The sequence below is a fragment of the Saccopteryx leptura genome, chromosome 9, assembly GCF_036850995.1.
Source record: "Saccopteryx leptura isolate mSacLep1 chromosome 9, mSacLep1_pri_phased_curated, whole genome shotgun sequence".
In the NCBI taxonomy this organism is placed as follows: domain Eukaryota; kingdom Metazoa; phylum Chordata; class Mammalia; order Chiroptera; family Emballonuridae; genus Saccopteryx; species Saccopteryx leptura.
In genome coordinates this window covers 76586883-76611263 of record NC_089511.1, presented here as the reverse complement: position 1 = coordinate 76611263, position 24381 = coordinate 76586883, and the positions used below count along the sequence as shown (strand labels likewise).

At 46.1% G+C, this 24381-nt stretch overlaps 2 protein-coding genes across 2 annotated transcripts; one reads left to right on the top strand and one right to left on the bottom strand.

Moving 5' to 3' along the window:
• Positions 1-3786: 3786 nt before the first annotated feature.
• Positions 3787-5906, top strand: COMTD1 (catechol-O-methyltransferase domain containing 1). Its single transcript, XM_066349842.1, has 7 exons — positions 3787-4048; positions 4190-4317; positions 4548-4653; positions 4742-4860; positions 4953-5007; positions 5274-5407; positions 5656-5906. The coding sequence occupies exons 1-7, from the start codon at positions 3805-3807 to the stop codon at positions 5806-5808; spliced, it is 939 nt and encodes a 312-aa protein (XP_066205939.1). The 5' UTR covers positions 3787-3804; the 3' UTR covers positions 5809-5906.
• A 2775-nt stretch (positions 5907-8681) lies between these two features.
• VDAC2 (voltage dependent anion channel 2) lies at positions 8682-21521 on the bottom strand. Its single transcript, XM_066348515.1, has 10 exons — positions 21170-21521; positions 20929-20983; positions 19707-19775; positions 18811-18860; positions 15197-15349; positions 15051-15103; positions 14352-14579; positions 13118-13268; positions 10606-10663; positions 8682-9071 (listed from the first exon to the last, which is right to left on the bottom strand). The coding sequence occupies exons 2-10, from the start codon at positions 20957-20959 to the stop codon at positions 8980-8982; spliced, it is 885 nt and encodes a 294-aa protein (XP_066204612.1). The 5' UTR covers positions 20960-20983; positions 21170-21521; the 3' UTR covers positions 8682-8979.
• Between the last annotated feature and the right edge of the window lie 2860 nt (positions 21522-24381).

Genomic DNA, 24381 nt, shown 5'->3' with positions numbered 1-24381 from the left:
GCTCATATAGCCAAGTGAGTGCTGGACCAATTATGAATCCTAGTCCCTGTGACCGCTGAGCCCGTGCTGTCACTTCCCCTTCAGCCTGTCCAGATAAGAAAACTGATGCACAAGAGGCTGGGGTATTGCCTGTCCTGGCTGTGCAGCATCTCAGCACAGAGGAGGGGGAGCAGGCTGTGGGCCCTCTGTCCCCTTCGGCTCCTCTCAGAGCCCCAGGGATCTATCTGCATCTGTCTGCTCAGATCAAAACGGCGGCCCAGAGCCCTGGAGTCAGGGCATTGCCCCCCAAAGTCTTAATGGTGAAACGATGCCATCCTCTCTGGGGGGCTCAACAGACCTCACCCAGGTGGTCAGGCAGCAGGCTGCAGCTTCTCTGTGGAGAGGAGATGCCTGAAGAAGGCGAGCCCTGGACAGAGACCCAGAGGTGCCTTGGCAGCCCACAGCTGCTGGGGAAGAGCCCACCGAGTGTGAGAAGGGGACCGGAAGGCCCAGAGGTGGGAAGGCGATTCCTGGGGCAGGGATGGGGCGGGGCAGTCAGCTGGCCATTGAGTCCCTTCTGGCCCTAACAGACTTCACTTCCATGTCCGGACTTCTCTGATCCACACTCTAAATCAGAGGAAACAGTTGTTCCATGGACCAGAGCAAAGATGTATTTAGTACAACTGACACTGTGCTTTAAAAAATTCCTCATTAAAAACCAGATTTACAACCTCTTTTGAGAAAGCATAGACTCTAGTCATACTGCGCCCATCTTCCCACATGGCAGCATGGACTGCGGTCAAGTGGCTGCCATGCCTTCTCATGGGGCATGAGCTTTGAAGAGCTACAGTCCCCACTGCTCCCTGTTGCCCTCCTCTTTTCACTTACCTGCCTAGTCCCTGAAGACATCAGAGTTCCAATCCATAGGCCCAACTTGACTCTGTGACCTAACTCTTCTGCCGCTGCCCCACCCAGTCCTGGGGGGCCTTGGGGGAGGGCGCCTAGCCTCTGCGAGGTTAGCAGGGCTAAGAGAAGTACAAGTTGAAGGCATTAGAATAAAAATTCAGACGCCTCGTCTAGACCCGGTTTTGTGGACAGCTGTTCCCAGTGACCTGGTTTGGCTAAGAACTGGTCAGGAGTCACACCCTGACTCACTGCTGTGCCCCTAAGGGTAGGTGCAGGCACCCCCCTTTCAGCCTCCACCAGCCGGCAGACTCCTGGCTGCCTCATGGAGGAGCTGCATTTGGCCAAGAGAGCAATTGCCAGAGGCAGAAATAGTCCTCCCTCCTCCTCTGGGGCAGCTGCCCCATCCACAGGGCCCTTTGGGGAGGTCCAGCTCCCCCCCCACCTCTGGGACCACCTCTGAGGAAAAGAATGAGAACCTACTCTGCTTTCAGGCCCCTGGCCTTTTAGGAAACGGCCCTGAACAGACTGGGAGGCAACACTTTGCTGCCTCCACTGTGAGCTGAGGTGCTGCGCTGGCGCTGCAACAGAAGAGACAAGAAATGAGGAGTAAATGGGGGAGGGAGTGGAAAAATTAAATTTTGCGTGATCAGCAAGGTTTCAAACAATCGCTCGCCAACTGAAGTGGGTGCCACATCTATAAGTCATTCTGTTTTATAGACCATTAGGATCTCCAGAGAGAACCTGCATGGAGACCACTGCTTTTTGTTGAAATTAAAATGTCAGAGAAAAAGAAATAGAACAAAACAGGGAATCTGCAATTAATTACCAGGCCATAAAAATTCAATAATCAGGAGGCAGAGCAGCCGCGGGCCCAGAGGTATCAGAGCCAGCGTAACAAGAATGGAATACATTAATCTTTTCAAATTAGTTTTTTAATCTGACGGGGATATATGGTGACATGCCTCTCCTCCCTGCCCACCCCCCACACCCCCTGCCCCTCCGCGGGCTCAGACTAAAGCCAGGCTGGAGAGGGAGGTTCTGGTGTGAGAAAGGGGCCTGCCCATACCCTGACCCAAGACAGGGGAGAGAAGAGGGTCTTCGGCCCCAACTGAGCCCAGGGCCACATGCCAGCTGGCCAGGTGATGGGGCCCCAGCTGTGGTGCCAGAAAAACATTTGGGAGTTTCAGTCCAGACTCCATGTCTGAGCAGCTCATCCCTGTATCCCAGTTCTGCACAGGGGGTCAAAGGGTTTAGGGAAACAAGAGCAGGTCTGGGGAGTAAGCATGGAGACGTGGCATCTCTGAGCTTTAGTTTTCTCCTCTGGAAAATAAGAATAACATCACAGCCTTACAGGTTCACCTGGTGCTCGGTAAAAGGCCCCCTACTGTTCGTATTTTTACTGTCCAGACACCAAGGAACCCAAGGCACTGCCAGCACACAATGCAGAGCATTTATTTAGCACTAGCTCTGTGCTCAGCTCTTTGGAGGGGAGAGACCAACCAATCGGACCTTAGGCTGGGGAAAGAGGTGAGAGAAACATTTACAGGGCCAAGCAGGATGCAAAGGATCAATGGGGAAGGGGCTACTCCATACGCGAGCTGCTTGCCTGGTGAAAGGGAACTGGGAGCAGTTGGAGAGCCCAACGTGGGCCCACCAGCACCCAGGTCCAGTTGCAGAGAAAGTAGGTCCTCACCCCGCACCTCTGGCCCGGGGGCCACCACTGATTGGTCAGAGGACCAGTCCCACCCCAGTTTCTAATTGGAGGCTGTCCTCCTGGACCTCATGCCCTGGAGCTAGGCCTCCTGATGCAATGCCTCCCCAAGGCCCAGGGTCCCTTGCTCCAAGTTTCTCTCCAGCTTAACCGGTTCTGCAGCCTCAGCCAGGTTGTTCTCTTACTGACCAACCCCACCACCAAACAAGCCTGCCTCTGGGCCTTGCTGGCCCTAGGCCCTGCCTAGGAAGCCTCAGGGGAGCGCTAGCCAGTGGTTAGTAAATGGGCTGTCCCCAGAGGACAGCAGCAGAGCACAGCCAGGTGACCTGCCCTTAGGACTTCGGCTCCTTTTAAATTGAACAGTGGTATCCCAGGAAGTCCACCTGGATTTTCTCCCCTGGGAGGTGAGGACTATTAATGACCCATTTTACAGAAAAGGAAATTGTGAGATTGGGGTTGCCCATGGGTTCTGTGTGTCCTGTGGTCTCCGAACCCAGCTTCACTAATACAAGCCAGGGAAGTTTCTTCCACCTCTCCCAGTTTGTCACACAATAGGTGTGGTAACTGGACAATGTCCCTGCAGAGCAGCCTGCAACTGGTCTCACCTGCCCTTCTAACTCCTTCCTCCCCAAGATGTTGTCACTCCAACCTATAATCGTAAGAGTAGCTGGTATTTATTATGAACCTATTGTGTGCCAGGCTGTGGGATTCAATGCCATTTGCAGTAAAACTGAGGTCCCCGTTTTCACAAAGGAAACTGAGGCTTAGAGAGACTGATGGACGAAAGACCTCACGCTCAAGTCTATTTGGCACATAGGAGCCTAAGAACATCTCAGCTCCCCATCAACCTGACCTGCTCAGAGCTCCCCAGCTGACCTCTGGTTGTGTACCCTCAAACAAGTCCTTCACTCCTTCAACCTGCTACCCTTGGTCACCTTCCCCAAAGGCTTCCTGTGATTCTCTCAGTTCCCCCAGGAACTTTAATTTCCATCACTTTGTACTCGTTACTATCCTATTACACGGACGGCCCACTCACCCCCCCACACAACTTCCAGAGGATCTCAACAGAAATGATAGTGATGAGGAAGAAGCAGATCAAATTTTTCCTGATTCAGGACCTCAGACCCGATGCAGGTCCCGCTTCCCGCAAGTCGAAGTTTTCAGCGCAGCCACCAGATGGCGTCCGGCTCCCTCGGGCAGGGCTTGCAATGAGCCGTGAGGCCGCCAGATGGAGGTCAAGGCGGCAGCTCCGCGGCCAGTACCGGGACAAGGCGGAACAAGAAAGGCCCCAGGGTCCGAGTGCGGTCCGCCTAAAACCTAAGCAAGTGACCTTGCCACCACTGCCTCCTGCCCACGCTATGATTCAGCCCATGCCCAGGCTCTCTGTGCCCGCCGCGCTGGCCCTGGGATCGGCCGCCCTGGGAGCTGCCTTCGCTACCGGCCTTTTCCTGGGTGAGTAAGGACGAGCCTACGGCTCCCTCCGCAGAGGCCCCGCGGGCGGGGCTGGCGCGGGAGCTGAGCCCGTGAATCCCCGAGGCTGGATGCGGACCCCTGCTGGAGGCCCAGGCCCTAACCCAGCACCCCTCCCGGCAGGGAGATGGTGCCCTCCATGGCGATCCCCGCGAGAGAAGCGCCTGCTGCCCCCTGAGGACAACCCCCTGTGGCAGTATCTGCTGAGCCGCTCCTTGCGGGAGCATCCGGCGCTGCGCAGCCTGCGGCTGGTCAGCAGGGCCCAGGGCGGGAACAGGCACCCACCGCGGGCCCTGCGGACCCCACGTGGCTGCGTGACCTTGGCTGGGCGGGGACCCACTTTGGGCTTCCGAGTTCTTCAGCCCCGCGCGATGGGCGTTCCCCTGTCACGCCCACAGCCACGCCTACGGGGGTTCCTGAACCTGGGGCGCGCTTGGGTGACTGGCAGAGCTGGTGCGACCCTCTCCCCACCTACACACAGCTGACTCTGGAGCAGCCGAAGGGGGATTCCATGATGACCTGTGAGCAGGCCCAGCTTCTGGCCAACCTGGCGCGGCTCATTAAGGCCAAGAAGGCACTGGACCTGGGTAGGACGAGAGGCCATGATCACTGCGTGTCTAAGTAACCGGCCATCTCCCCCCTGTGACCTGAGCCTAATCATGTCCCTGTCTCCAGGCACTTTCACAGGCTACTCAGCCCTAGCATTGGCCCTGGCACTGCCCCCCGCTGGGCGCGTGGTGACCTGCGAGGTGAACCCGGGGCCCCCGGAGCTGGGGCGGCCCCTGTGGCGGCAGGTGAGTGTCACTCATTAGGCCCCTGCAGTCCGGCTACTCCATTCCTATCTCCGGGAGAAAGGACATGCTAGCTCTGATCCCACTCTCCGCAGGCTGAAGAGGAACACAAGATCGACCTTCGGTTGAAGCCCGCCCTGGAAACCCTGGGTGAGCACCGGTGTGGAAAGGGCCTTGGAGCCTTTTCCCAAATGGGGCCATCGGGTGCAAGCTAGTGACCAGGTCCTCCGGACGGGCTTGGGGCAATTACAGCCCCCCACTGCCCAGCCTCACGGTACGCGGCCACATGCAGGGTGGCAGGGCTGGCATCCACGAGGCTGGAGTCCGAGTGATCACAACGCCTGGACTGGCCTGAGCAGGGGCTTCCGGCCACCGGGGCTGCAGACTCAGCCACATCTGCCTCTTCCTCCCCCAAGATGAGCTCCTGGACGCAGGCGAGGCTGGCACCTTCGACATGGCCGTGGTGGACGCCGACAAGGAGAACTGCACTGCCTACTACGAGCGGTGTCTGCAGCTGCTGCGGCCAGGAGGCATCCTCGCTGTCCTCAGTGTAAGGGGTGCACTAAGGGGAGATCCTCTCCGGCTGGGAGCCTCTTTCCCCTTCGCTCCTCCCTGTGCCCCGCCCCCAAGCTCCCAAAGCCCCACCCAGTACTCATATAAGCTCCTACCTCGAGGAATTCAAACCCAGTCCTCAGGCCTTTCCCTGCAAATTTCAGTCCCCATTTCTGGCCCCGCTTCCGGCTCAGGCACCTCCTTGGAGGCCCCGCCCCCGTAATGCCCCGTTGCCCCGCCCCGCAGGTACTATGGCGAGGGGAAGTGTTGCAACCCCAACCGCGAGACCTGGAAACTCAGTGCGTGCGAAACCTGAACGAGCGCATCCTGCGGGACGCCAGGGTCCACATCAGCCTTCTGCCCCTGGGCGACGGCCTCACCTTAGCCTTCAAAATCTAAGCCTGGCCCTAGTGAGGATCTCGATGGCAGGGACCTCAGAACCCCAGGCCATCGACCCCGAGTTTTAAATTGCAATAAAATGTGGGTCCTGGACACAATCTTCTGAGCTTCAATCCCGCACTGAAGGAGGGTAGGAAGGCCCAACACAGGCAGCTTCTTGAGCAAAAGGGAGCCTTAAGGTTAGATCTTCATCTCCTCCCTGTCAGTCCTGAAGGCCACCTGGCCCCGGAACTATCGCCCAACCACAGGAGTCTCCAGCTGACTGGAGGAGAGTAGTTTTAACTGACCTGGCCACATGCAGTTGGACAGATGACCCAGCTCCTCAGGTACGCCTCTACAACAGACTGAGGGAGGGCCAGATCTGGGTAGAGCCCACCTTGGTCTCCTCCATCTGTTCATAGGAGGGGCAAGTGAATGACGTTCTGTCCCAGTGCAGCTGGGACTAGTGGGGAAAGCATATCTGGGAACTGACAGCAGGCCTTGCAGGGGAGGAGAGTACACGCCAGTTCAGCCTGCCACTCGCCCTGCCACTTGCCAGTGTGTGTTCACATAACTGTCAGCCACATCTCTGCAACCCAGACCCTTGACTTAGACATGAGGACCTCGAAATCAACTTAACTATGTATCCAGTCCTCCCGAAAGTCCTGAAGGTGAGAGACTGGGTGGGATCCCTTGGCCAGAGAGGTGTGAAGCAGACAGGCCTATAGGTAGGAGACCATTGGTATGGCAATTTTTAACAAGTGCTCCAGAGAAAGATAAAAAGTTAGGCTTTCCAGCACCGACATCTATGAGTGGAGGTGGGAAAGGAGCCAGGTGCTTTACTTTTCTCATTTATTCCTCCCCAGATCTTTTAGGAAAATGCCCACACCACGGACGAAAGTCAGACTCATGTACTCAGTGTTCTTCCCACTGACACCGCTAAGCAGAAACAGCATAGCCTAGAATACAGTTGCTCTGCTGCCACCGCCTGAGTAGGCCTAGCTGGTGGAAGTACAGTGGCCCCTCGGCCATCGCAGAGCCAGGTCCCAGAACTCCCCATGATAGCCAAAAATCTGCCAAGTAGTGACCTTATTTTTATTATTTATATATATTTTAAGACTTTATAAACCCTCCCCACTCTTATAAACCTTTCGCACACTTGTTTTGCTTATTTTACTGCAAAAATTTATAAAAATACATATATACTGCAAAATCCCATGATATAGTGAAAAATATGCAACATAAAATTAGGTATATACAATTTAAAAATCCGTTATAGTGAGACTGCAAAAAGTGAGCCACAATATGGCAAGGGACGACTACACCTGCAGGCTGCTAGAAGCAAAGCCACAAGAGCCCTTATGAGCCAACAGGTGGCAAATTTCATAGTCCTACAGGTCTTGGAATAGACCTTGTGTTTCAGACAATACTCAAGCTCCAGACTGTGATCCTACTCTTCTCTCTCCCATTCATAAAAGCATAGTAGGATGCATGTGGTGGAGGTCCAATCTTCTCTTAAGTAGATCCATGACAAACTGGTAACTCACCTGTGCCACATGGCACAATGTATGGTTACAAAACCCAGTCCAGAGTACTGGACCAGGTGAACTCCAGCCACAGCACAGGGAGGCCCACCAGTTAGCGAAGGGGTAGCAGACCACCCAAGGGCTGCAGGCCCAGTAAGCAGGTTTCCTCCCCACCAGAGGACCACCAGCAGTCTGAGACTTTGCTGGTCTACTTCATACTAGACATCTTTTCCTGTTTCTCTTCTTACCCAGCAACAGATCCCAACTCAAATAAACTGTGCCAATTCTGTGCCATTAAGGCACATGTCTGACTCACATGGGCCATTCCAGCCAGCCCCTTAGGATGAACAGTGAGACCACAGGAGTCTATGACCCCCCAGTGCACCTGTGTGGAGAGCTAGGTTAGGCTTCTAATTTCTCATCACATTCTTCTTGACCAGGAAATTTTCAGCAAGTGTCACCTTTTGGGTAACAAGTCTCAAATTACTACTGTATATTTTATCTGTTCCCTATCAGGCTTCAAACTACTTCAGATCTGTATTATGAATTTGTTGAACAAATCTCCCCCTTCTTTAACCTTAGTTCCCATCCTTCAAAATCACCTTGCCATCAAAAAACTTGTTTCCTTTTTCCAGCCAAAATTACCTATTACATTCTATCATCCCTCCCAAGTCCAAATGAATGTCAACAGCTACATAGACTGAAGGCATTGCCTCTAGTCTCAAACTCAGACCCAAGCTTTTCAGTCAGGAAAGTGAGTAATGACCTCTCACTGGGCCCGTACACTCCCCTCTCAGTCCCTGTGGATCCAGCTCCTGTCCCTGTGCTCCTTTAGTCCCCTACACCTAGTCTCATCCCACCTGACTAAGGCCCAGTTCATTTCCCGTAGCAACAGCTCGCAGGGAAGGGTGTCACTTCCCAGCACCGCCCTTCATCACTTACTGTCCGACCCTTCCTGGGGTTAGCAATGACCGATTAATTTTGCGAACTGATAAGCGGAAGATGTAAAGGCATATATCCTCTTATTTTATTATAGTCTAAAAAGCTCAAGGAGTTACTCTAGGGACACAGAGGAGTCTGTGCCACAGGCTTTGATAAAGAGCAAAATGCTCACTGGAAAAATCAGCTACACAACCAGAGCGATTTGACCCTAGCTAGCTATTTTTTAACTCTGCAAATACTTGGAGTCATTAATTATGTATACTTGTTTTATTCATAATTTGTCATGTTTTAGGATACCAAAAGTGATTCTAATGGTTAAATTTAACAAAAAAAAAAAAGTTTAACCTCATTTTAAATCCACTGATCCATTTCATTCAATGGCAATATTCAATGTTAAAAGGAACATAAAAACAAACATGCACACAATTGCACAGTTTTCATAAAGGTCTATTTCATTATTGGTGGGAAGTGCATTTAACAGTTAAATACATTTAAATAATGTATAGGTGACTGCACATCTGCAGCATGGTAACTAGATAGACAACCAATTCAACTAGAAACCAGCTAACAAGTAACTGTCTAAATATTTAAAATACAGCTCTTGGTTAGCTCATCCTTTATTTTGATCACCTTCTTGGAGGGAAAAAAAGCCTGCTGGTCACACTGGAAATATATTAAGGCCAAATCTTCTGATATCCATTCCCAGATGTTTCTCTTAGCTGGATTAAGCCTCCAACTCCAGGGCAAGCCCAAGTTTGTGGCCTCCAGCATTAATGCTCTTCCCATCTACCAGAGCAGACAGTGTAAGCTTCACACCTGTAAACAAAAGCAGACAACTGTCAGGTTCATGGAACACCTCCTGGGAGTCTGCAGTCTTCTTTAGTAACGCCACAGCCTGCCAGACCTTTTCCAAGCCTGTCAGATGGACTATTACTGCCAGCCACTAGAGGGCACTTGGGAGTATCTGAGAAACCTGAAAGAATTCTGTTGGCACCATTTGGGTAAAGCATCAAGTCACAGAGCAAAAAATTTTAAAAAGGTTAATAATAAAGTTCAAATAAAATACAATAATGTTCAACATACTGTCACACTAAAAGACAATCATAATTGAATCCTAGAAAGGAAATACTACAAATAACATCTTGGGGACAAGTGGAGGAATCTGAATAGACAGCATAAATTAAGTATTACTAAATGTTAATTTTCTTAGCTGTGACAATGATATTGTAATTATGAAGAAAAATGTCTTACTCTTAGGATATGTGTGCTAGAGCTGGTATGTCTACAGGTCTCTGAAACATACATTAATTAATAAGGGCATGTGAAAAAAAAGATGATGTATTCAGACAGTGGTAAATGTAAGTAATTGGTGAATGTAGGGAAGGATACATGGGTGTTCGGGGTACCATTCTTTTCCTTAGGTTTCAAAATAGCCAAAGTCTGGGTGAAAATCCCATTTGGAGGCAAAAGTTTCAAGTGTCTTAGAACCTTACTATCCAAATGGTGGTTCAAGAACCAGAGATAGTGGCATCACCTAAAAGCTTGTTAGAAAGATAAGAACTCCTTATCCCAGACCTGTAAGAACAGAATCTGCACATTATTAAGATTCCCTGGGTGATTCTTGCATACACTGAAGTTTGAGAAGTACCTATCTAGACACAGCAAGGCCCAAAATACTATGGTAAAGTAAATGAGATTATGGAGACCAAACAACCAAATCAGTGAGTGAACTTTGAAGAAATATTAGTATAAGACATTTCAGGTACAAATGACAAAAGTGAATAGAGAATGGATATTAAATAATAATATGGTATCACTGTTAATTTTCTTAGGTGTGATGATGATATGGAGGTTACACAGAACAGGAGAATGTTCTTATTCTGAGGAGACAAATGCTTATGCATTTAGGGAAGTGTCATGATGGCAAGAATTATGTCGGGGACCACTAAGGTAGAAACCACCGAGCATAACTGAATTTAACTAAGATCACTGGGTCTATACTCTTCATACAGTATAACAGGGTGGTCACGGACCAGCATGAAATTTCTGGCGGACAGGTGGTTGAAATACACTGGGTTAGAGCATCATCCACATACACCAAGGCTGTGGGTTCAATCACTGGTCAGGGCACACACAAGAATCCAGCTGAATGCACAAGTAAGTGGAACAACAAATAGATGTTTCTCTGTCTCTCTCTCTAAAATAAAAATAAAAACTTACATTAAAAAGAAAAAATACAAAATTCTGACCGTCTGTCAATACTGTATGCTAGAAAGTTTTGCAGAATAAGATGTGAGAACTAATCTTTAAAACACTATCAGAAAAATCCTACTTTATTAAGAATACTTACCAGGCCTCAGAGTCTGAGTGTAGCCCACTCCAATTAAACTAGAGTTGTTGACTTTTGCCTAAAATAAAATGCAAAAATTATTAAGAAAACTTTTGAAAGGAGACAAAGCCCCTACATGTTTCCCTGTCATGCAATTATGAAGTGTTTGGCATTTTTATTCACATAATAAAATGTAGTATTAAAGCCAAACACCCGGTGCCACTTAATTCTTACCAAAGTGTCAGTAGGATACAATATTCACACCTACTGGAATGTGTCTACAGTCCTCCAAATTGTCCACATAGCACAAAAGCCTAACTCTCATAAGAATCATCCTTGTTGAGTCTAAGCTATCAAAACAAGACTACACCAAAATGTGGCTAATGGAAGTCCACCAGGCTCACTAGCTCTGTAACACAAACAGCCTCAAAGTTTTAAATTCATGACTTTGACGCACACGTTACTTTCAGGGGTCGTTCTAAAGAATCAAAGCCATCAATATGCAAAATCCCTAAATGACAGCACTTCATCTAAGAGTGAGACTAACTAAACCCTTTACCTCACATTCTCTGGGCCCTGGCTAGATGGAGCGAGACTGTTCTTAAGAAGACATGCCAATGTGGCACCACTACCAATCCAGCTCCCTGCCCGACTTGTACAATTCTATCATGTTAGGATTTAGTCACAGACCTTGGAGGGCTGAAAGGGACCCTGGAGAACAAGACACAGTAAGCAGCAGCTCCATTCTCTCCATTACTGGCATCATCCAGTCATCCCCAGGGCCCAGATTGCTCTTTACTCGTCAACATTTTGAGTGCTATAGTAAAAAGGTAACAACCTCTAAGTTCAAAACAGACTTGGAAATGATTTGCTGTCTAGACTCTTTTTACAAAGTGTAACATCAAAACAGCCCAATCCTGCCCTGGCTGAATAGCTCGGTTGGTTAGAACAACATCACGAAGCGCAGAGGTTGGCAGTTTGATCCCAGGTCAGGGCAATGTTCCTTCCTCTCTCACTAAAATCAATAAATAAGTTAAAAAATAAAACCAACCCTATTCAGAGAGAAATGATGTAACTCTACAGGCAAATCATATAAACAGCACTTACATTCATTCAGCCAAGTCTTCCTGTGTCACCAATGATCACATGGGTTATCTGTCTCAGAAAGCTATGCGCCAACAGTGACCATCCTATGCCCGACAAATCTAAGAGCCTCCGAAAACTGAATACACGATCCCACTACTTTAAATTAGGGGTCAATCGTGAAACTAATGCAGCATTAAGCAATACTTCGAGTGATGCCTATTGAGGCAACAGCAGCACTACTGAGGTGGGAAATAGAAAAGATACCCCTCCCAATAATCCCCAGGCATCACTGAGTGACACACAGGTCCCAATTCCTTTCCCGTGGTGGACGAGAGGAGAGCCGTCTCTTCTGCCTGCACAAACCTGTGATGGTGCCATGGACACACATTTGAAGAGAGTAACAATGTAGCTACCAGAGAATAGTGTGCTACCTGATTCCTGGGGTTTTTATTGCTACAGTGTAGTGAGAAACAGAAAAGAAAAATAAACCAATACTGCCTTGCTAATGGGAAAAGCATTCTGGTGCTCTTTCTCTCTGATTACAACTCTACTAAAATAAAACAAGAATGAGGCTAAAACTTAGCTGCCTAAAATTATGAAAACACTGTCCTCAGGCATGAAGATTACTTATGTAACAAATAATTCTCATGCAAGGTTTAACTTTCTTTCCTTCCCAGTACATTGGGTACAGGCAGTCCCTGACCTGTAAACAAATGTCACCAGGAACAGCTGCTGATCTGCCTGAAATTGGAGCCAGCCCCTCCACACTCGAGACACTGCACTGCGTCCTACCCCAACCTACCATGCCTGAAGAAGAAAGAGCCAAGGGCAGGACTAGGGTGCCCACTGACCCAGCTAACCCAGGATGGAGGCAGGGGAGTACTTAGAATGCAAGACTTCAGTGCTAAAGGTAGGACAAGCCCGGGCAAAACAGGATGAGCTAGCTGGTCACCCCAGACAGGAAGGAAATCAAAAGATACGCAGCCCAATCCTGGCTCTATACCTCCCTTCCTTCCCTCCCTCCCTAGCAGTGGTGCACATCCTTTCTCTGAGTTTTGGTTTCTTAAACTGCAAGGTGGGATGTATACCTCTAAGCATTGAGAGAAAATTTGAAGATATTTTGTAATCCAATAAAAAGTATTATCTGAAGTACTTACTCCCTAGCAGACTGCCTAGGACCCAAAACAATGGCTTCCTTCAGCTTAGACAGGCTTGGGGCTCAGGGTTACTAGCTATATGCTTTTGAGACTAAACTCCTGTGGCCTGGATATCGAACTTCTAACATTGACTCCTTTAAAAAGCAATATTCAAAGTTCTAATCCCAGTCTTTGTGTAAACTGGGGTTAGTGTGAACCACAGTTCACATTCTCAACATACTTCCAATATACCCAAAGATGAACTCCTATAACCAAAACCCCATTTATTCTAAGCCCATAGTAGTACTCACAGAAATGGAAGCAGTAGGATCCAACTGATATTTCGCTGCAATGCCAAAGCGAGTACAGTTGGTTCCTGATGTCCAAGCAAGGTTTACTGAAGTGTCAAGATCTTCACAAACTTTCTGATAAATTGAACCTCCAAATTCTGTCCCATCGTTGCTATAAGATATTTTAAATTAATAAATCTAGAACAGACAAAGTACTACGTCTAAGGACTAGGCTGACATTGTAGGAGCATTACATTTAAGTAAGAGCTATTGCTCACATGGGTCTCTAGTGTTCCACCAAGACTTTTCATTTTAAAAAGCCTTCCCCTACCCTCCACCAAAAAACTAATAAAAGGTCTTTTCCCAAACTATGTCCAAAAACTATGTTGAATAAACCATGGTATATCCATCCAGTGGAATTACCAGCTATTAACAATCACATTTTGGAATACATAATGCTATAAGAAAATGGTCAAAATGTATTAAGATAAGGGAGAAAGGGTTATAAAACAGCCTTTTCAGTATATATTTTAATATATATATATACACATAAAAAGGTAAAACACCAAAACATTAACAATTAACAAAGATTATATATCTATAAGGTAGAATTATGAGAAATTTTGGTTTTCTTCTTTATATTTCTTTTACCAATGCATCTTTTATAAGGCAGAAAACTCGTTTTCAGTCCTTTTGTCATACACATCTAAGTTGGGTTAGGTAAAAACACCATACAGTCTAAGCAATCTTATCAAATCAGCACCTCACACATCACAGACAAGCTAAATAAATGCACTGGTACAATCTGGCAATGTCTTAGCCTCTTCTAAAAATGCAAAGAACATCAGGCCTCATATGAAATGAATGTTATTCTCTCGGCACCAAAAGTTAGACTAACATTTTTTAACTATTCACTTTTGATGAGCACCCTAAAAATGCTCAAGGATGATCTTTTTATGTCAAGAGAAGTCTTAACATATAGAGTTAGATTTGACCTTGACTAAAATATATAATAAATGACAGGAGACATCACCCTGAGGCCCTATATCAGGCGTCCCCAAACTGCGGCCCCCTGAGGCCATTTATCCGGCCACCCACCGCACTTCTGGAAGGGGCACCTCTTTTATTGGTGGTCAGTGAGAGGAGCACTGTATGTGGCGGCCCTCCAATGGTCTGAGGGACAGTGAACTGGCCCCCTGTGTAAAAAGTTTGGGGACCCCTGCACATCCTACTATCCCACCGCAGAAGTACTCACACATTAGTGTGTAGCTGGAAGTCCCCAGTCCTGTAGCCCACTGCAAAGTTATTCCTTGTCAGCTTTGACTTGGCACTGTCAAAGGTCATCTGGTATCCAGCAAGCCAGCCCTCGTAACCAAAGACTGCTGAACCATGGATTGCAGGTCCAGCAAAATCAAAATCAACATCACAACCAAGGTTTATACATTCCCTCTTGTAAGAAGACTTGATTTTACCACTTTTCTTTCTGGAAAAAGAACAAACTGACTTGAAACTAATGCCAGCAGGACAGACTTAGGAACTTCTGCACAAAGGGCACAAAACAGACGTAAATAAACTGCAGTACAACTGGAGTAAAAAAAAGAAGCAGGATGGTAACAAAAGGAAAATATATATACATAGATCACAAACTAAAAGGTAAGGGCATATTGGGTAACAAGACTGCCACCACCACAGGAAGCCTGCTTTGCATAACTGGCAATCCATCACAAAAGCGAAACATGTTTATTACCCAAGTTAGCGCCACAATAAAAAAGGGCAAATACAGGTATCTGAAGGAAAGCCAATGACAGAATCAGTGTTCATGTTCCAAAGGCAGAAACAGATATTTGCCACAAGGCATCTGGGTAAAGTATTAAACAGTAAATATGCATCTTTCCTAAACATATAGAAGACGAATGCTTTTAAATTTAAAGCAGATAAAAATGACCATGCTTACCCTGTGTTTGGTGAAAAGGTGGTATCAAATGTAAGTTTCAAACCTTGGCAAATCTATGTTGGAAGAAAGAACATTTTCAGCTTTATTCCTTTTTTGAAATACAAAAATAACATAATTAATACTAAAGCACAATTTCAAAACGTTACCTGGTCTTCAATTGCGATTTCTGTTCCCAGAGTGTTATCAGTGTTCCATTTCTCTGTGAAAGTCAGACCATACTCACACCATTTATATTTGGTCTCCAAGGTTCCAGTCACTTTCCCAGTATCTGTATTAGATGAACCAGATGTTGAGAATTCCTATTAAGGCAATAAATAATGTCATGAACTTCCTCCTAAGCATTTATGAATCTACTGCCTGCAAACAAAAAAACCCCCATGAACACTTAGTAATTTTACTAATCCTCTTTTTTCTAGCTTGCTGAGTATTTCTAACCTCTACTACTCAGTATACATAAGAGTGAAAAATTAGTCTGTACATTACCAAGTGCCACCTTACTTATAGCTGACATTTCCAACCAATCACAAGTTTACCTGTATCTAATTCTTAAGTGAATAACAAACTGTACAACTTTCTTTTTTCTTTATTCAGTGAGAGGAGGGGAGGCAGAGACAGACTCCCAAATCGGCCCCAACCAGGATCCAACCAGCAAGCCCACTAGGGAGCAACGCTCTGCTCCTTCCTAGCATCTGCGGCAGAGGCCATGGAGCCATCCTCAGTGCCCAGGGCCAACTCACTCCAAATGAGCCATGGCTGCAGGAGGGGAAGGGGGGGGGGGTGAGAGGGAGAGAGAGAGTGATAAAGAGAGAGAGAGAGAGAGAGAGAGAAGTGAGAGGGTAGAGGGGTGGAGGAGAATATGGGCACTTCTCCTGTGAGCCCTGACTAAGAACCAGACCTGGGGCATCCACACTCTGGGCCAATGCTCTACCACTGAGCCAACCAGCCAGTGGTACAGGACCCAAACTGTACAACTTTCAAAAAGATTTCTAGCCCTGGCCGGTTGGCTCAGTGGTAGAGCGTTGGCCTGGCATGCAGGAGGAGTCCCAGGTTCGATTCCTGGCCCATCTGCTTCTCCACCTCTCCCCCTCTCCTTCCTCTCTGTCTCTCTCTTCCCCTCCCGCAGCCAAGGCTCCACTGGAGCAAAGTTGGCCCAGGTGCTGAGGATGGCTCTGTGGCCTCTGCCTCAGGCACTAGAATGGCTCTAGTTGCAACAGAGCAACACCCTAGATGGGAATATTCAAAAGCCTTCTGAGAATTCTGATTCACAATTTGTCTGCTAACAATGGCTATACGTTTTTGGCCACTGGAAAGCCAAGTCCAAAGAAGACAGCCAACCTGAACTATTAACAGGAGAACTGCAAGCTGAACTTGCAATACCTACAAAGTGAGGAAACATCAAAACTGTGCAAGGGGAGAAAAGGCTTTCATTTGAGGGATTTTGGGTCAAAACTTGGTACTCAATGTCCACACTAAAAGATACTGGTATTACATTAGAAAAGAACATTGGATGTAAAATTAGAAGTCCTGGCATCCATCTGTCATTTACTAAATGAATAACACTGAGGAAGACACTTTAACTGTTTTGGGCTTCTGTTTCTTCAATGATAATAAAATCCATCTCTAGAGGATTTAACGGGACTGACATGGAAAGCTTTGCATTTTCACTGTTCTATACAAAAGAAAAGTATTATTAAAACTATATGCAGCATGCTCTTCTAGCAGATACTTGGAATGAGAAATATGTTTAAGTAGTTATTTTTACTCCTAACTGACACTGATGATTCTTGAGACCACACACACTGCCATCCATAAATCCATAGATTAAGAGCTAGCCTATATACATGTCAAGGAATCCTCAAGAGACAAAACCAAGATCGCACTGTGGGATCAAAACTGGGCCCGATGACACCACTGTTGGAGCTTGGACCCTTCCTTCATCATCAGACAGATAGGCTTCTACCTTCTGGGGTGGCCTGGACATCTCTGCAGTTCAGGCGAGAAAACAGACCAGCCATTACTGGGACTAATTTGGGGCCAGGTACATATTACAAAATCAGTACCATACTTGAATTTTATACATTAAATGAAAACAAAAATATACTATATATAATCTAGCTCCTACACATCCTTCATTATCTTAAAACTGCTATATTTTCATAAAACTTCCTTTAATGCTGTCCACAGTAAACCCTTCCTTTCCAACAAAGATTTTGATCTATCAACTTAGAGTGGTGAACATACATACAATATACAGTTGATATATTATAGAATTGTACAACTGAAACCATATAATTTTATTAATCAATGTCACCCTAATAAATTCAACTTAAAAATTTTTTGATACATCAAACAATCCAATACTAAACTTTTCTAACTGTTCCCCAGTTTAAAGTTTTATTTTCTCGCTCCAACCAGCAAATAAGTTTTTTAAATACAAGGACTGAGTCTTTCACTTTTTAGGAGACCTTTTGTGTTTCAACAAATACACATCAAGTGTTTATAAAGGGCCTTAGTAGATTAAGAGTGGGAACACAGAAAATTAAACACTAAGTCAGCCTGACCAGGCAGTGGCGCAGTGGATAGAGTGTCAGACTGGAATGCAGAGGACCCAAGTTCGAGACCCCGAGGTCGCCAGCTTGAGCACAGGCTCATCTGGTTTGAGCAAAGCTCACCAACTTGGACCCAAGGTCGCTGGCTCGAGCAAGGGGTTACTCCGTCTGCAGAAGGCCCGCGGTCAAGTCACATATGAGAAAGCAATCAATGAACAACTAAGGTTTCGCAACGAAAAACTGATTGATGCTTCTCATCTCTCTCCGTTCCTGTCTGTCTGTCCCTATCTATCCCTCTCTCTGACTCTCTCTCTGTCCCTGTAAAAAAATAAAAAAAAATAAAAAAAAACACTAAGTCAATGCTCTGAAACCTGTTACATCAAAAATATAAGTTACTCAAATATATATATATATAAGTCACTCAACCACACTGAATACTCAGGGTTCCTTTCAGATCAAAGAAACCAAATAATAGATGTGACAAATATAAAATTGCAGAAACTCAAGTCTAGGCATTAAGAAACTACAACACAATTAGTGTTAATACCAGTTACATGCACTAGGGAAATTAAGAACCACAGTAAGAATTTATCAAAATGACCAGTAATAGTCCATATGCACATACTATACCCCAACCCCAACAGAAACAATCTCAAACCAAAAATATTAGAGAGAAAAATAATTACACAAAATTAAATTTTACTTTTATTTACTTTAAGGGAGTCTGTTAGGCAGATTCAGATATCAAGTATCAAAATATTAACCTATTTAATTAAAAAATACTCAAATCAAGATTCTCCAAATTCACAAAATACATGTGGAAATCTTCCCCAAGGAGGGCTGCTAGGATATAACCATTACATAAATGATCAGTATACTTAAAAGTTACTGAACACTTTTATGCCCAAGAATTCTTAATGCTTTTAATAGGCATTGAAAGAAAGGGCTATGAAAAGGTGTAACAGGTCCCCTGCCCTCCAGCTTGTAATCTCACCAAGTCTTTACTGAGTTCCTTGTGCATACACAGTAAGATGGCAAACCACACAAAAAAAGGCACCAAAATAAATCAAGTTACATGCAAATCCCTTAAAATAAAATTACACTTCTGGGTCTTCTTTACAATAAAATGGGTAGATATTTTTGTTTTAAATATTTTATGGTACAAAATTATACAAAGGCTCATCAAAACTTATCAGATATGTAACACTCACCACACCACTGCATGACTTTGTTTTCACGTCCAGTTTCACCAACCCAAAACCTTGAGAGAGCAAATGTAAATAAAATGATTCTTTTGTATAAAAAATGCATACCATTAGTAGACTATACATTAATAAGAATTCACATATGGGAGGATAAAAATATATGTTGAAACACAATACTTAAGGGAAAACTTTAAATTATTCTATGTAAACTGACATGTAAAGGACAGAACATCCTGCTGCTTTACCTAGTATATTTCTGGCACCAAAAAAAAAAAAAGAACAAAGAAAGAAAGAAGGGAAGGGAGGGAGGAGAAGGGGAAGGTGAAAGGAAAAGAAAGGAAGAGAAAAAACCTTTCAAACCACTTTAAAACCTAAAATCAGAGAATAAATTCAATTTAAATCTCAGAATAGCGAATAATTTATTAAATAGACATGTAGAGCATTTATCCCAAAGGTATTATCTCCCTTTGGGATTAAATAATCTAAATAACTGGGGGAATAATCTAAAGTAGAAAGTGGAAAAGGGTCCCAAAACTTTACAAAAAACAACCAAATTCACTTGAAAAAGCCGATAATCTGATCACCTCCACAAAAAGCAAAACAGTAACATCTAACAAAAATAATAGTAACCAAAGCCTAAACTACATCTGAAGGAAATAAGAGCACAGCTGTTTTTTCTTAAAGGTAAAATCTTTTCACTAGAGTTTGAAAATATTGGAGGAAACTGGAAAAGAGGGGAATAAGGGTTGTTACAGAACTATTTTTACAGAAATTTTATCTAAAATGTATTAAATAGAATTATCACAGTAATATATTTACAATGTGAAGAAATTAGTAACTTCACTAAGCAAACCAAATACAGTTTCATTTCTGATTTAAAATTTTTTTTTTAAAGTTCTTACCAAATCCTTTGTTGAAAATATCTCTGGCAGCTTTGCCAAGGTCAGCATAGGCTGGAGGAATACACATTGCTGGCGGGAGGAAACGATCCGTTAGTGGTGCTGTTCTCCACTGTCTGGCCAAGAGCTAAACCATGACACACTTCTATCTTTGCTATCTCTAAATTCAAGCAGTCCAATTAAAAAAAGGAGAACATGAAATATTTTTTAAAAGAAAAGTAAATAAACATAAGCAGACCAATGTGATGTTTTTCAAACAGCCAGAAGTTACAATAAAACTGGACTCTTAACAATCCTTGAAAGAGTTATCACCAACAAAGACTTATTTCTAAAACAGATAACCTCACTAAGTGATTGTACAAAGTTGAGAAATTCCTTGCGAAATAGAAAAACAGACTTTCTATTTATAAATTAACAGTGCCTCCGGTCTCACCTCCTAGGACCAGACTAGTACAAAAAAAAAAAAAAATCAAACACATACACATATATCTATCCATGTAACTGCCAAAATTCACTGGAATGAGTTGATTTAACCAAATGAGATACAATCAAAGCCTATGTAAGACAAGGCCCTCTCCCCAATATATCCTTCGTTATCCATCCTCACTGAGGGCAAAACTAACATTCTGGAGTGGGGAGAGAAAGATACAATACTTGAGGAATTTAAAAACTAAAACTTGGAAATAATTTGGCCATGTATGTTCCACTCAGGTGTCTACATCAATTATGTGACAAAGGGCACTTTAAACACATTAATAGGATCCTGAAGCCCTCAGCCAACACTATGCGATCTAAGGGCAAGCAATCTGAGCTCCCAGCACCCGCTCATTCATTCTTCGAAGTGTGTTCACGCCCCGAGGAGCACGTGTAATGACCTTGCGCTCTCACAGACAACTTACTACTTCCTCTAGAAAAGTAACTGATTCAACCATTCAAAACCCGAGTCCAACAATTAATAACTGCTGGCTTTTGAGTTCTTCAAAGACAAGTCCAAAAGTAAAGGTGAATGCAGCCCCAGACCAAACCCCGTGGCCTAACCCCTTTATCCGAAATCAGCAGCCCGGCCCTTCCTCCCCAGGGCCAGGGGATCCAGAGGGGTGGAGTGGCTACCGAAAGGGTGAATCCCCAAGGCCTCGGAAAGACCAGGGAACGAGGGGCAAGAAGTTGTGGTTATCTGGTACCAGGCTTCCACCACCCCGGACACCACCGCCCCTGCTCGACTTACGCCGCGCGCAGCTCTGTCTGGAGGTCGCCATGGCGAGGCCGCAGGAACAGGTGATCTGTGGGAAGGACAAGATGTGTGGTCAGCGGGTGTAAGAAGGGGATAAGGGGACCAGAAGGGGACCTCAGACAGAGAGGAGTGAGGGGCCGCGGGGCAGCGCGGCCATCTTAGGGAGCCTGGGCCGACCCCGAGTCCCACTCAGGCCTCCTCTTGGCCGCCTGGGCCTAGGACCCCGCGCTGGTACCTAATGGTCTCCGGAGGGGGGCCGTCGCCGCCGCCGCTCAGCTCGCAGCTAAAGCCGCTTGGCTCACTCAGGTTGAGCTGCGGCTGCCGCGGCTGGAGGGCGAAGTGAAGGAGACACCGTTCAGCCCGCAGCAACCCAGTCCTTCCCTGCAGGACCCCGCCGCTGTCCCCGGGGCTGTCCACTGCGCCTGTTCACGCAGCGCCGCCCGCTGCCTTCTCCAACCTGCTCCGGAACGGCCTCGGGGACCTTTGACACCCCCACCCTCTGGATGTGCTGCCTCAGCCTGTTAGCAGAGGCCAGAAAGGCAGGAGCTGCAGGACCTCCGGTCAGGCAGCAACAAGACCAGCCCTGGAGCCGAGGGGGCGGGGAATGGCGGGTGTAAGCGGTGGGCACCGTGCGGGCGGGGTACGGTGGGAACGGAGCGGAGGCCCCGCCTGCGCTAGGCTCGGAGCGGCTGGGCGGGGCAGCAGGCGCGTGCCAGTGCGACTGGGCGCGGCCGTGTACGCCTTGCGGGTCACGTACATCTTGCCAACTGCTTTTCAGAGCTGTGGCTTCCAAACCCTGCAAATAGTCCCGGGTTAAGACGATTGCAAGAAGTCAGCTGAAAGTTGTCCCCATTTGCCCCGAGCAAGTGCAACATGCGCTTCTTGAACAGTCTCTCATTCGAGACCAGGAAAAAAACGAGTGGACACAGGCGCACCACTTCCAGCCCCATGTCCTTCCTTCCTCCATCCGCCTCCTAAGGCAGTGTAATCTCGGTGCTGGGCTCGTCTCCACCATAGAGGCTCTCTAGGGCTGCCTGCCCCTCCCTGAACAAATTTGAGCAGGTCTCAGGGTACCACGCCCCTTTTTCTTGCTCACGCCCTAGGGTTCCTCTTCTGCCAATTCTTGGTTTAGTGATGGGACTGTTTTACACACGGACAAAACTGGAGCTGTCTTAGTGAGGCAAAGCTCTACCAAATTTAGGAAACATGCTGACCAGGCATGAGAACGCTGCAGCAAGAAGACTGAAGGAGCAGTTCTCCCTTCCAGGGACATGCCCACACCTTTCTTCTGTCTCGGGCACATGTCTCCTAAATTCTGAGGGTCCCCAAAGACTTGCAACGAGGGGGAGCAATGGGCAGGGCTAAGCCCCTGAACCTGTCTCCAAGGTCCCCTTTTCTTTGACTTCTCAGGGAGCCAGAGGAGCCTTGCCAAGATCTCCTGTTGCTTTCTCTATGTTAAGCCTGTCTGTGTTTCACTGTCCCCAGTTTTAGTAAACACTCTCAAAAATCAAAAGAAGAAGAAGAAGAAGAAGAATGAAGGACCCAAGGGAACAAGAAAAACTGAGCCTTTTAAATGAGATAGAACTGGGGTCAACTGAGGCTACAGACTCAATCACCAATCTCAGCAATTTATCTCCTGCAGACCCCAGTTTTCTTATCAAATAAGAAGTCTAAATGAGATGAAGTGGGTTTTAATAGCAATTCAGCCATAGTCTATGAAAACATTTCCTTTTATTTCCTCTGGCCTTGAAAGCCAAATCTGTTCAAATGTTAAGGTTCCACCCTCCTCCTAAACCAGGAAAAGACTAGCTTTCCACAGTCCAAACCCGATTACAGCTGCCATAGTGCATTTCCCTCCCATGGGCAAGCCCAGCCAGCAATCTTGCCTTGTCATGGTAGGGATTATTCATGTAAAGGGTTAGAAGAATAGAATTAAAAGAGTAGAGTCTTTGCTCCTAAGAGTTTAGGTACCAGAAGCACTAATTAATTCCATCATTCAAGCTCAGGCAAGTTCTGAAATCAGCCTGGCTGGACTAGGAGCAGGTGTGCTCTGTTAGCACCGCCAGAGCTATGTTAGGTGCTATTATGAGGCTAATAGCAGAGATTAACATCCCATCCCAACTGCAGCATAACACACCACCTCCCAGAAAAACCTACTCTCCCCTCAATCACCTCCATTACCTGCAATAGGGTTTACGGTGAACCACAGTATCCCCCTTGATCCTTGGTTTCACTTTCCTTAGTTTCAGTTACCTGTGGTCAAATATGGCCTGAAAATATTCAATGGAAAATCCCAGGAATAAACAATTCATGTTTTTTGTTTTTGTGGGGGGGGGGGGTTTGTGGGGTTTTTTTTAGAGAAACAGAGAGAGAGTCAGAGAGAGGGATAGATAGGGACAGACAGACAGGAACGGAGAGAGATGAGAAGCATCAATCATCAGTTTTTCATTGCGACAACCTAGTTGTTCACTGATTGCTTTCTCATATGTGCCTTGACCACGGGCCCTCAGCTGACTGAGTAACCCCTTGTGCGAGCCAGCGACCTTGGGTCAAAGCTGGTGAGCTTTTTGCTCAAACCAGATGAGTCCACGCTCAAGCTGGCAACCAAGGGGTCTCGAACCTGGGTCACCCGCATTCCAGTCCAACGCTCTATCCACTGCGCCACTGCCTGGTCAGGCAAACAATTCATGTTTTAAATGTGTGCTGTTCTAAGTAACATGATGAACTCTTGCTCCCATCTCGCTCCTTTCTTACCCCCTCCTGCCCCAGACATGAATCATCTCGTTTTGCGTGGCCATCTTAGTTATTAGATAGACTGTCACCTATAGCAGTGCTAGTATTCAAGTAACCCTTATTTTACTTAATAATGGCCCTAACGCACAAGAGTAGTGATGCTGTCAACTCAGTTATGCCAAAAAGAAACTATAAAGTGGACGTATGTATAGGGAAAATAACATGGTATATGTAGGGTTCAGCACTTTCTATGGTTTCAGACATCCAGTAGGGGTCTTAGAACATGTCTCCTGTGGATAAGGGGTGTGAATGATAAAGGGGTTCTATGGAAAGTAACCTCACAGGTTAATCTGATCATAAATTCCCAACTGGGCAGATCACAGTGGATAGTCATGCCCCAGGCATACAACTTCCCTAGGAAAAGGTTTATCTTTGCCTTAGCAAGCCTTGTCTATCTTATTGTACATCTAGGTTAACACAGCTTTGAAATGCCAGAAGTAATACCTCTCAAGAGAAGTAACCACCCTCAAAAGAGCACATAATCTTGTTAACTGTCCTGTAATCCAATCCCTGCCTTTCTGCCTTTTAAATTCCATCCTTAATTTCAAATGCCTAAAAGAAACTGCAAAACTGTTGTTCTCCAGAGCATTTGAGATCTTGCTTCCTGGCAAATACCATCAATGTTTGCTCAAATAAATTTATTAAAATTTTCTA